Source organism: Tupaia chinensis, unplaced genomic scaffold, assembly GCF_000334495.1.
Source record: "Tupaia chinensis unplaced genomic scaffold, TupChi_1.0 Scaffold143481_1, whole genome shotgun sequence".
Classification (NCBI taxonomy): domain Eukaryota; kingdom Metazoa; phylum Chordata; class Mammalia; order Scandentia; family Tupaiidae; genus Tupaia; species Tupaia belangeri.
Window position 1 is genome coordinate 141,198 of NW_006203325.1, and position 13,374 is coordinate 154,571.

Sequence of the window (13,374 nt, forward strand, 5' to 3'; positions counted from 1 at the left end):
TATTTCGCTTTTGCCAAAAGTCTTCAAAAAAAAAAAAAAAAAAAAGAAAGAAAAAAGAAAATAAACTTTGCGTTGTTTTCATTCCTACAGAAGCTCATGGCCTCGCACAGCCAGGGGTCTATTGTAACTCCGACCAACTTCCTCCAGAAAACAGTTCATTGATGGAGCGGTGCTTCATATGCCGACTAAGGTGTCTATTGGATAATTCATCTGGCTTCCTGGTAAAGTGCAAAATCTTACCAACATTTACTGTCATCAAACTAAAAACTTTGGACAGATTAAGCAGGGAACAGTTCCTGAGTTGGGTAGGCCATCAGAACTGAAGAGGTTCAGAGAACTATGCTTTGCAGTGTAGGCAGGCAGCATTTATATGTAGAACGTGCAAGTGAGGTCCAAAAACAGCTTGCTCGATGGGACCCAGTGTGTTATTTAACCCTGGATCAGCTGCTTGTGAGTGAAGTTTATCTTCTGTGATCTACTGAGACTCAGCTATTTGTTAACTTTTAACTTAGGCTTTCTGTTACTTTCTGTACAAAATTAGGCTGCAGTTAGTTAGGTAAGGACTCAAAGTATGGAGACATCTTCAAACCAAACTTATTTTTAGTACTATTAAGTTACAGAAAATGAAAAAGAAAAGTTGGACTAGACCTTAGCTTAGTGGCTAAGGGAGCCTGATCCTGCATGGCCGAGTGCAATTCAAATACTGGCCCCTGTGGCTTGAAAAACATACCAGGCACATATGCATGCATGCCTAAAATCCTAAAGATGGAGAAATGGAGGAGAAGGGATTATAATGCGACCATGCCCCATTGAGAGGTGCTTTTTCCCCACTCTCTCTCTGGGTGCGTCTTTCTGTCTCTCTCTGGTGAATACATGTACCCTCTGGCAATTAAAAAAAAAGAAATGGAAAATTAAGCAAAGCCAATTTTCGTTGGTTATATTTGAGTTAGGTTTTTTGAATGTACTACCAAATTATTTGATAAAAGAAAGAAACTTTTTAAAATCATTATTTCAGATTTCCAGTGTTTTCTATAATTCAGAAAATTTTATCCTTCAGTATTGAGTAACAAAGATTGAGTGAAATAACATGGGACCTTGTATTCTGACTGTTTGCAGGACTCTTTAGATAGAAAGCAGAAAATTACCTAGCTTTTTTTTTTTTTTGTATTGTTTTGTTTTGTTTGTTTTGTTTTTTTGAGAGATTTTTGCTATAGGGTATGCTCTCCAAGAGAGATAGAAGTAAAGGAAGCAAGAAATCACCCCCCAGAGGGGATGGCCAAGCCATAATCCCTTCTCCATTCTCCTCTTGGGATTTTGGGCACCCACGCACACATGCCCATCATGAATTTCAATTCACTGGGTCAGGGACTCAAACTACAGTCGGCCACAAGGAGGAGTCCAGTGCCTTAACCACTACACCACCTGCTGGCCCCACTAGTTTTTATTATTTTTTTTAATAGGAAGATGCTTGCTATCAATTTAATGCCTGCCAAACAGGAAAATCATGGGTTTTTCCACATGTCTAGAATAACTGCTATCTGGAAAAATGGTTGTTTATTCATGATTGCAGAATCATCATTTCTTGATATGAGACACTGCTTCTCATTACATAGTATGAACACTTGTGTGGGTCAACTTCAAGGAGCTGCTTAGGCAGGCTGCTCAGAGTGGAGGTAGTCTGTCCTCTTAATTATATCCTTAGGACAGTTCACTCTACCAGGTACAAGAGAAGAAAATATAAAGCATGTTGCATATTCTTTTTGTAAATTATCAGGAACTTGAAACAGATAATCAAATCTTAAGGTATATATGACCAAGCCATGCTTTTTGGGTATGTTTATTTTTTAAGATAATTTGGCTGACCAGAGTTAGAACTGTGCTTTGAGGTAGTTTTTCTAGTGTAGTACTGGTGCTCAAAATCAATTAGTATGGGGACCAGCAATTAGCGTAACGGCTATGTTGCTGGATTCCCATTTAGTCGACCATGGTTCGAGTCCCGGACCCGGTGGCTCAAACTCACACCGAGCGCGTGTGCATGTGTGCCCAAGATCCCGAGAGGAGAATGGAAGAGAAGGGATTGCGACATGGCCATCCCCCCAGGGGGTGATTTCTCGCTTTCTGTCTCTCTGTCTTTCCGGCGAGCGCACACACCCTATAGCAAAAACCTCTCAAAAAAAAAAAATTAATTGATATGTATTTCTGCAGTGGAATTTCTGTATTCACTAGGATCTCTCTTATTTGTGCTGCTAACAGATGGAGATCAGAATTGTCCTGGCTAATACTGTTTCTGTCGTTTTGTTTTGTTTTGTTTTGTTTTTATTTTGGAGAGATTTTTGCTATAGGGCATATGTACTTTGCTATAGAAACAGAGAGAGACAGAAAGTCAGAAATCACCTCCAGGGAGAATGGCCACACCACAATCCCTTCTCCTCCACTCTCCTCTCGGGATCTTGGACACACATGCACACATGCCTGGCGTGAGTTTTAAGCCACCAGGTCCAGGACTTGAACTGTGGGCGACTGTGGGAGTCCAGTGATGTAACTATTCTGCCATCTGCTGGTTCCCAGGCTAATACTGTTTTAACCAACTAAATTGATCATATTTGTATTTAAATTTTCTTTGGTTTCTCTGTCTCCTGAAGTAACTTTTTATTTTTACTGTAATATAGCTCTACACACTTTTAAAAAATTTTTCCAGAGGGCGAATGGACTCAGGAGAGAGAGAGAGGGAGAGAGAGAAAGAATATAACCCTAGGGGATTGGTCATACTGCAATCCTGTCATCCTGTCTCCATTTCTCCTTGCTGTTGGGATTTTGGGCATATAGGCACACACACATACACCCAGTGTGTTCATCAAGGCACCAGGTTCAAGACTTGAACCATGCCATCAGCCATGTGGGATCCAGCCACTTTAACCATTATACTATGGGCTGACCCAAGCTCTGCATTCTTTATATGATTTTATAATGATCCATATTAATGTTTTAATAAAATCGTATTTTGTCTCTATAGGAAAGAATACCATGAACTATGGGATGTAGCTCACATATATTTGAAAGTTGATATTTTCTTGATGAGTTTATTACTGTTCACTCCGGAGATATATTGGATTGTCAGAAAAGTCATAAAATTTTTATGTTTTTCTATTGTAAAATAAATCATGACTTTTCCGACAACCAATATATTGAGTGTATCAAGTGAAAATAGTAGAGCAGTTGCAGCTCAGAAAATGATGCAGTTATTCCTGTAATGACCATTAGAAACAAGCTCCTTATCAGTCCTTTCAGGATATTTTCACACTGTCTTCTGCGATAGTTGGAATAGACTTCCTTTAGAGGGAAGAGTGAAAAAAATGAGCAGTTCCCAGCCTCCAGCACATTTTTTTGAATGTTCAGGAACTCTGGAAGCAGCCATGATGGAGCTGGCTAAAAAGGATCGCTTTCATTCTGTGGCTTATAGTGAACTGTTTTTGTTTTTTTTAAGGCAATGAATTTCCAAGGGAGGTTAAAGTATCTTCATGGACAGAACAAGAAAGGAAAAGATGGCTCAATACTTCCCCCTCAGCTGGCTTTGTTTGCTATAGCTACTCCACTTCAGCCTCCATCCATACTTGAAATCCGAACCAAAAATTTTATCTTTAGGACCAAACACAAACTAGACTTTACACCTACTGCTTGTGATGCCAAGTGAGTGAAACCTGTTCTCTTTTATTTCATCACACATGTATTTTGTTTCAGTAAGTCCTGTTAATGTGTAAATCATTGTATTGATTATAGTACTTTTTACTGTTATATTAGCTACTATTTTGTTTCTGTCCACTCACTTTAGCCTTTTAAAGTAAACTAATTTCCTTAGATTCACAAATTATCTTACGATTTTTTGGTAATACTTTACACAAAAATGACGTACTTATATTATTAAGGTTCATTCTTGTGATTTCAATTGCTATTACTGGTTTCACATTTTTTAATTTGGCAAATGTTTATTTGATCTTTAGCTCTAGAAATTAGTAACTTTCAGAAAATTAATAGAGTCTGATATTAAGCATTTATACATACCAAACCCTATCAATACTTTCTAGTGTGGGAATACAAAAAGGTAATTTGAAAATACCCCAAAAATGGAGTATAAGTATTGAAGATGTGTGTGCGCATGTGCACGCTTACGTGTGGTTTTATTTATTTATTTACTTTTAATTTTTTAAATTTAAATTTACATATAATCACATGTATTTTTACAGTGTACAACATTCCTTCTCCCAGCACAAATACCATGCATATCAGTCAAGACAAAGATTACTATTTATGTTATCATTGGCAAATAGCTCATTTGTCAATTAAATGTACCTTTTTTTCTTCCTCTGTTCCCCTCCCCCCCTCCTTCTCCTCCCCATCTCCATATTACCCTAACCCTACTATCTCTAGCATTTACAGTTCCTCCTTGTAATATACCTTCCAAACGTTCATCTGTTTTTGGACATTTGGGTCAATTTCAAGTCCTAACAATTGTAAATAATGCTGCAAAAAGCATGGATGTGCAAGTGTTTTTCCAGCTGAGGGTTTTGCTGTCCTTTGGGTAAATAATTAAGAGTGGAATTACTAGGTCATACGGTAGTTCTATTTGTAGGTTTCTGAGGAATCTCCAGATCAGTCTCCAAAGCAATCATACTAATTTGCATTCTCATCAGCACTGTGGGAGAGTTCCCTTATCATCATAGCCTCGCCAGCGCTTATTATTATTATTATTATTTTTAATTGTACCCATTCTGACTGGGTTTAAGCAGTATCTCATTGTGGTTTTGATTTGCATTTCCTTTATGATAATGTTTTCATATACTTTTGGGCTGTTCATATGTCTTCTTTAGAGAATTGTTCGTTCAACTCCTTTTCCCATCTTTTATTTGGATTATTTTTTTGTGATTGTATTTTTTATTTATTTGTCTCTGTATATTCTATCAGTCCATTCTTTGAGGTATAGTTTGCAAATATATTCTCCCATTCTGAGGGTTGTCTTCTCACTCTATTATTTGTTTCTTTTGCTGTACAGAAGCTTCTTAGCCTAATATAATCCCATTTTTCTATTTTGGAGACTATTACTTGTGCTTTAGAGGTCTTCTTTAAGAACTCTTTGTCTATTCCAAGATCTCCAAGACTGTTCCCTGTGTTTTTCACCAGCATTTTTATAGTTTGAGGTTTTATGATTAAGGTCCTCATTCAGTTTTGAGTTAATTTTTGTTAAGGGTGAGACATAAGGATCCAGTTTCATTATTCTGCAGGTGAATATCCAGTTCTTCCAGCACCATTTGCTGAAGAGATTTTTTTCCTCACTGTATTGTCTTGTGCCCTTTGTCAAGGATCAGTTGGCTGTATGTCGTGGGTTTATTTGTGGGTTCTCAATTCTATTCCATTGACCTACCTGTCAAATGTTTTTGTGCAAATACCATGCTGTTTTAATTACTACAATTTTGTACTATGTTTTGAGGTCAGGAAGTGAGATGCCTCCTACTTTATTCTCCTTGCACAATTTTTCCTTGATAATACAGGACCTTTTATGCTTCCAGACACATTTTATGATTTTTTTTTCTATTTCTGTGAAGAATAACTCTGGTAGTTAGATTGGAATTGCATTATATTTGTAGATTAGTTTAGGTAGGATTGACATCCTGATTATATTCTTCCAATCCAGGAACATGAGATGTTTTTCCACCTTTTTGTATCATTTTTAATTTTTTTCCTAGTGTTTCATAGTTTTCCTTGTAGAGATCTTTGATGTCTCTGTTAAGGACTATTTCTAGATAACTTACTGGTTTTGTGACTATTGTAAATGGGATTTCTTTCTTCAATTCTGTCTCAGTTTGTCCATGTTTGGTGTATGAAAATGTTACAGATTTTATATGTTGATTTTGAATCTGCCACTTCACTATATTCATTTATCTTTTCCAGGAGGGTGTTTTTTTTTTTTTTTTTAAATTCTTTTGGACTTTCTATATATAGCATCATATCTGCAAATAGAATTTTACTTCTTCTTTTCCTATTTTGATGCCTTTTATTTAACTCTCCTTTCTAATTTCATTGACTAGAACTTCCAATACTGTGTTATAAAGGACCAGCAGATAGCATAATGGTTACATTGCTGGACTCCCACGTACTCAAACCCAGTTCGAGTCCTAGCCCCAGTGGCTTAAAACTCACCTGGGCGCATATGCATGTGTACCCAAAATTCTGAGCAAAGACTGGAGGAAGAGGGATAGTGGCATGGCCATCTCCCCCAGGGGGTGATTTTTCACTTTCTATCTCTGTCTCTCTGGTAAGCGCATGTGCTATATAGCAAAAACCTCTCTTAAAAGAAAATAAAAACAGAGTGGAGAAAGTGGGCAGCATTGTCTTTTTCCAGCTTTTAGTGGAAAAGCTTTCAGCTTCTCCCCCATTCAGTATGATGTTTTCTGTGGGTTTTTCATAGATGACTTTTATTATGTTTAGGAATGTCCCTTCTACACCGATTTTGCTGAGAGTCTTAATCCTGAAGAGATGTTGTATTTTATTGAATGCTTTTTCTGCATCAATTGATATAATCATATGTTTTTTTTAATTTTCCTTTTGTTAATGTGATTTATTATATTTATTGTTTTGCATATATTGAGCCATCCTTGCATCCCTGATATAAAGCCTACTTGACCATGGTGTATATTCCTTTTAATATGTTGTTGAATACAATTTGCTAGTATTTTATTGAGAATTTTTGCATCTGTATTCATCAGGGATATTGGCCTGCAGTTTTCCTTTTTTGTCATGTCCTTGTCAGGTTTTGGAATTATGAAGATAGAGGCTTCATAGAATGAATTCAGGAGGGTTCCTTCTTTTGGAATTTTTAGGAATAGTTTAGGGAGATTTGAGGTTAGATCTTCTTTAAAAATTTTGTAGAATTCAAAAGTAAAGCCATCGGGACCTGGACTCTTCTTTGTTGAGAGACTATCTTTTACTGATTCAGTTTCATTGCTTGTTATGGATCCATTCAGATTTTCTGTTTCTTCCTTGTTCAATCTTGTTAAGTTATACGTGTCCAGAAGTATTTCCATCTCATCTAGGTTTTTTTGTTTGTTGGCATATAGTCATTCATAGTATTCTCTGAAGATATTTTGTATTTCTGTTATATCCATTGTAATAATGCCTGCTTACTTGCTGATTTGCTTATCTAGTTCCTTTCTCTGTTATTCTTGATTAATCCAGCTAATGGTATGTCAATTTTGTTTATCTTTTAAAATAACCAGCTTTTGGTTTTGTTTATTTTCTGTATAGTTCTTTTACTCTCTCTTTCATTTATATTTATCTCTGCTTGAATCTTTACTATTTCTTTTCTCCTGGAATTTTTTTGGGTTTTGTCTTTATTTTCCAGTTCCCTAAATTATGCCATTAGGTTATTTGCCACCTTTCTGCTTTTTCCTTGTGGGCACATATTGTTATGGATTTCTCTCTTACGACTGCTTTTGCTGTATCCCAGAGGTTATAAACACATATTTGTTCATTATCATTGGTTTGTATGAGCCTTTTGATTTTAGTCGTAATTTCTTCTGTAGTTGTAAAGTCATTCAGGAGTAGGTTGTTTAGTTTCCATGTGTTTATGAATTTTTGAGGGCTCTTTCTGTAGTAGATGCCAATTTTGAATCCATTCTGGTTGGGAAACATGCTAGATGTAGTTTCTCTACATTTGAATTTGTAAAGGCTTGCTTTGTGCTCTATCATGTGGTCAGTCTTTGAAAATGTCCCATGAGGGGTGACAGAAATGTATATTTTCTGGTAGTTAGGTGAAATACTCTGTAGATGTCTGTCAAGTCCTTTTCATGTATAGTATCATTTAGTTCTTGTATCTTTGTTTATTTTTTGTCTAGATGATCTGTCTAGAGGAAACAGTGGGATGTTAAGATTCCCTACAATTATTGTGTTGCAGCCCTCTCTCCTTTGAGATCTAATTGTCTTTGATGTGTTTATGTGCTCCAGTGTTAGATACATAGATATTTACAAGTGTTGTATCTTCTTGGTCAACAAGTCCTTTAAGTACTATATAATGTCCTTCTTTGTCTCTTCTTATATCTCTCATCTTAAAGTCTATTTTGTCTGATACCAGTATAGTAACTCCAGCCTTTTTTTTTTTTTTTGGTTTCCATTTGCATGGAATATCTTTTTCCAGCCCTTCACTTTCAGTCTATGTATGTCCTTATCAGTGAGGTGTGTTTCATGTAAGCAGCATATAGGTGGCTTCTGTTTTTGTATCCATTCAGCCAGTCTGTGTCTTTTAATGGGAGAATTTAATTCATTAATATTGATACATGCAGACATATCCCTGTCATTTTATTAGCCATTTTCTCGTTTGTTTTTTGTTCTCCTTTTGTGTCTGTCTCTATTTATCCTAATAAAGCACTCCCCTCAGTGCTTCCTATAGAACTGGTCTATTATTGGTGAATTATTTCAGTCTTTGTCTACCTGAGAATACCTTTATTTGTTCTTCCCATTTGAAGGATAATCTTGTTGGTTATAGTATTTTTGGCTGAAATTGTTTTTCTTTTAATGTTTTAAATACATCTTCCCATTTTTTCCTTGCCTACATTTTTTCAGTGGAGAGGTCTGATGTTAACCTAATGGAATAATCTTTATAAGTAACTTGACATTTCTCCCTTGCCATTTTTAGAATATCGTCTTTGTCTTTGATTTTTCCAATCTGTCTATTAAATGCAGTGGGGAGGATCTTTTGGTGTTGATTCTATATGGGATCCTTTTTATTTCTTGGGTCTGAATTTCTCCATGTTTTTCTATCTTTGGAAAATTTGCAGATATTTTTTGAAAGAGGTTTTTCTATGCTTTTAGCAGTTTCTTCACCTTCTGTAATATCCATTATATGGATATTTGGGTATTTCATGGTATCCAGAATTTCCCATATGATGTCCTCTTTTTTTTTTTTTTTTTGGTTATTTTTTTCATTCTTTTTGGTCATTGTCTCTGTCTGGCATTGCAAACAAAGAAACAAACGAAACCTAACAATGTTGATTGTCAAGTAAAACATAGTATATACCCAATGACTTTATCTGGGTTGCTTCATTTATGTTACATTTTCATTCACTCTATGGCTTGACAGAGTGAACAGCAGTAATTCCCTTCTCTAGTGATTCTTAATCCATGCGGGAGAACATGGGTTCACTTTGACAGTTGATTGCATGTGTTAGGTGTGTGCCCATGGTCCTGGCTGGTTGGGAAGGCTGGGGGTATTGTGGAGTGAGACCCTGTTGAGGTTGCTTATGTGTGTGTGTGTGTTATTAATGAAATAAATATAAAAAATTTAAATTGATCTTTTTTTGCCTTTTTGTTTCAACAGAGGGAAAATTGTTTTAGGATATACTGAGGCAGAGCTGTGCACGAGTGGGTCAGGATATCAGTTTCTTCATGCTGCCGATATGCTGTATTGTGCTGAATCCCATATCCGGAGTAAGTTGGCATTCTTTGTAAGCATGTCAGAAAAATGACCTATCCTCTAGTATATGTTCCCAATTATTACCTAAGGTTATGTCTTGAAGACATCTATTTGATATAACTTCTGCTTAGTATTACATCACTATTCTTAACCAGATTTACTCTACTTATTAACTCCTCTATAGCTGCCACATGGGAATATAGTAGTTTAATTACTATGAAAATGAGTACTTTGATCCATGAAGTTTTTCTCAGGAATTTTCTAATGGCATCATTATTAATTCATAAATCTGTGTTAACGTTGGTTCAGACTTGCAAATTATAAAATACTAAACTGCAGGAAGTATTTCCTATTTAAAATTAAAACACTTTTAATCTCTCTCTGACTCCTAGCCATACTTTTTCTCTATTTTCATGTAACACTAAAATCATCTGACTGGTACTAATCTTCCCTTTAACATTATAAGTAATAAATTTAGTCCAGTATAAGGGGAAAAGACTTTTGAGAACTATCTTTATGCCTTTTAATATACTACATTTAAAACTTGTCAGTATTTATTACATTTGGTAATGATTAAAATACATCCAGAAATATGTCTGTGCAGCCTTGTTTCAGGGATTTAATATATTGATTTGGGGTTTAATAATTTAATTTTAAAATTTTATTTTAGTGATTAAGACTGGAGAGAGTGGCATGATAGTTTTTAGGCTTCTGACGAAAGGCAATCGATGGACATGGGTCCAGTCTAATGCACGCTTAGTTTATAAAAATGGAAGACCGGATTATATTATTGCAACTCAGAGACCACTAACGTAAGTACAAAGATTGAGAATGTTACCTGTTTTTGTTTTTCATCTTAATAACAATTTGGTTTGACATGAAATTTTTAAACTAATTCTAAGAGAATTTGCCTCAGAAATAAAAACTGAAAAGATAATATGTATAGAAAGAAGAGGGCACAGATGAGAGACATGGAAAAGATAAAATTGACAGATACTATTGAACGACTAAATATGTACAGCAACAGAAAGGGAATAATCAATGAAAAAAAACTCTAGGGTTTTATCCTGAGCATTTGAAGGAAAGATAAAAAGCTAGAATAAAAGCTAAAGTAAAAGAAAATTGTAACAGTTCTTTGTTTAAAATATGTTCTCTACGCACAGCAGTGATTTGTGTGTTTATTATATATTCTAGAAATAAGTCCTTTCACAGTGTTTGTATTGCAAATGTTTTTCCCATCCTGGAGAATTGATTTTTGCATGTAGCTTGAGGTGTAAGAATCAAAATTGATTTTTTCCTCTTCTACATATACCCAGTTGATACGTAGTAAAATGATGGCTCATTGAAAAGGTCATCTTTTCCCCACTGCACTCCATTTTGATCAGAGGATTTCTGGGCCCTGTTATTCTCTTGGACCCTCAGAAAAGTCATGACCCATTTTTGCAGAGAAAAACAGAAAATACATAATGACTTTTCTAATGACTCAATAGTTAGATCAGTCTGGTTCTATTTTACACCGAAATCACATTGTTTTAATCACAAGATTATGTATCCGAATGCTTCTCTTTTTTTGCTTTGGCTTTATGTGTGTGTGTGTGTGTGTGTGTGTTCTTTTTCAAAATTGCCTTAGTTCTTCACTATTTATATTTCCATATACATTTTACAAATCAGTTGTCAATTCTCACTAGAAAAGCTATTTGGATTTTAAATGAGATTACAGTAAAATTGTATATAATTTAGGGAGAATTAGCACCTTTCTAGTACTGAGTCTTTCAGTCCAGGAACATGGTAAATAAACGTATATTTGTGAATATATGTACCTCCCTATGTAAGTACACAACTCGTATGTACATATATGCAGTCAGTCCCTGATTCATAGTTGTTGGACCTATAGTTCTTTGAATCTGAGATGGGTTTATCAGAATGGAATCCCTAGATCAAAAATCTAGAAGTGGGACCAGCAGTTTTTTAACTGTATGGTGTTCTTTATATATCTGCCAATTATGAACTGTGTTGCTCTTGCTCATATTTTTATGCATTTGCTGATATTTTGTGTGCTGATTCTATTAGTAACTAAGGTTAGTTTTCATTTTCTTATTATTAATGAGGCAAGACATTTCTTTGTATTTTTCTAGGGTATTTTTCTTTTACTTTTTTTTTTTTTTTGAGAGGTTTTCGCTATAGGGCGTGTGTGCTCGCCAGAGAGACAGAGACAGACACAGAGACAGAAAGCAAGAAATTACCCCCCAGGGGAGATGGTCATGCCGCAATCCCTTCTCCTCCATTCTCCTCTCGGGATCTTGGGCACACACACACACGCGCCCGGCGTGAGTTTTAAGCCACCGGGTCCCGGATGCGAACCACGGTCGACTACGTGGGAGTCCAGCGACATAGCCATTACGCTAACTGCTGGTTCCCTAGAGTATTTTTCTTTTATGAATTACCAATTCATATCATTTGCTTGCTTTCCTATTGAGTTATTTGCCTTTTCTATTGACTTATTGGTGTTCTTTTCTTATTATAGATACGAATCATAAATATATATATTCATAAGTATGTTCTCAATGTCTTGATTTAGAAATTATTTTGCAATAATAAAATATTTTTTAAATATTCATATTGCCAATTATGCCAGTCTTTTCCTTTTCCTTTATAGCATCTTGGTTTTATGTTTTACTTATATAGGCCTCTCCTGCTCAGATTTCTAAGTTCTTATAGTTTTTGTATTTTGATCTTTTTTCCACACAAATTCATTTTTCCTGCAGGATGTCAGCTAGGGATGTAACCTGAAATTAACTACTACATTTTGGGGAGAAAAATTTGAAATCATTTAAATGTTTCCCTAAAGTCAATTTTATAGCACCAATTCAGATCAAACAAAATTAAGTCTCTGTTCTCTGCCATTGGATTCAATTAAAGCATATTTTACATTCTGTTTTTCTTTTTTTAATATTTTATTTTCAAATATTTATGGTAGAATTCTTTCTAACAAATTCTGTACACAATTTTAGAGAGGAAGAAGGGATAGAGCATTTACGAAAACGAAATATGAAGTTGCCTTTTATGTTTACCACTGGAGAAGCTGTGCTGTATGAGGTAACCAGTCCCTTTCCTCCTATTATGGATCCCTTACCAATAAGGACAAAAAATGGCATTAGTGGAAAAGACTCTGCCTCCAAATCAACTCTAAATAAGGATTCACTCAATCCCAGTTCTCTCTTGGGTGCCCTAATGCAACAAGATGAGTCTATTTATCTCTACCCTGCTTCAAGTACGGCACAATTTGAAACGAACTTTTTAAATGAATCTATGAATGAATGCAGTAATTGGCAAGACAATATCGTGCCAGTGGGAAATGATAATGTCCTGAAACATGAACAAATTGGTCAGTCTCAGGAAATGAACTCAACATTTTCTGGAGGTCACACAGGGTCCTTTACAGATAATAAAAATAGTGACTTGTACAGCATTATGAAAAACCTAGGGATCGATTTTGAAGATATCAAACACATGCAGAATGAAAGGTTTTTCAGAGCTGAGTTTCCTGGTGAAGTTGACTTCAGAGACATCGACCTGACAGATGACATCCTGACATACGTGCAAGATTCTTTAAATAAGTCTGCCTTCATGTGTTCAGGTTACCAGCAGCAACAGTCCATGACCCTGAACTCAAGCTGTATGATACAGGAACACCTACAGTTAGAACAGCAGCAGCAGCAGCTACAGCACCACCAGAAGCAAGTAGTAGTGGAGCCACAGCAACAACTATGTCAGAAACTGAAGCATATGCAAGTCAATGGCGTGTTTGCAAATTGGAACTCAAACCAGTCCGTGCCTTTCAGTTGTCCTCCGCAAGACCTACAACAGTATAATGTCTTTTCAGACTTAAATGGGACCAGTCAAGAGTTTCCCTA

General features: G+C 35.6%; 1 protein-coding gene across 1 annotated transcript in view; it reads left to right on the forward strand.

The window, feature by feature from the left end:
* AHR (aryl hydrocarbon receptor) overlaps positions 1-13,374 on the forward strand; it is a gene marked incomplete in the record, with an annotated part of 55,450 nt that overhangs the window by 35,676 nt on the left and 6,400 nt on the right. Inside the window, 5 exon segments of the mRNA XM_006163890.3 lie at positions 91-221; positions 3,485-3,687; positions 9,365-9,474; positions 10,131-10,272; positions 12,472-13,374. Coding sequence (XP_006163952.2) covers positions 91-221; positions 3,485-3,687; positions 9,365-9,474; positions 10,131-10,272; positions 12,472-13,374 — 1,489 coding nt within the window.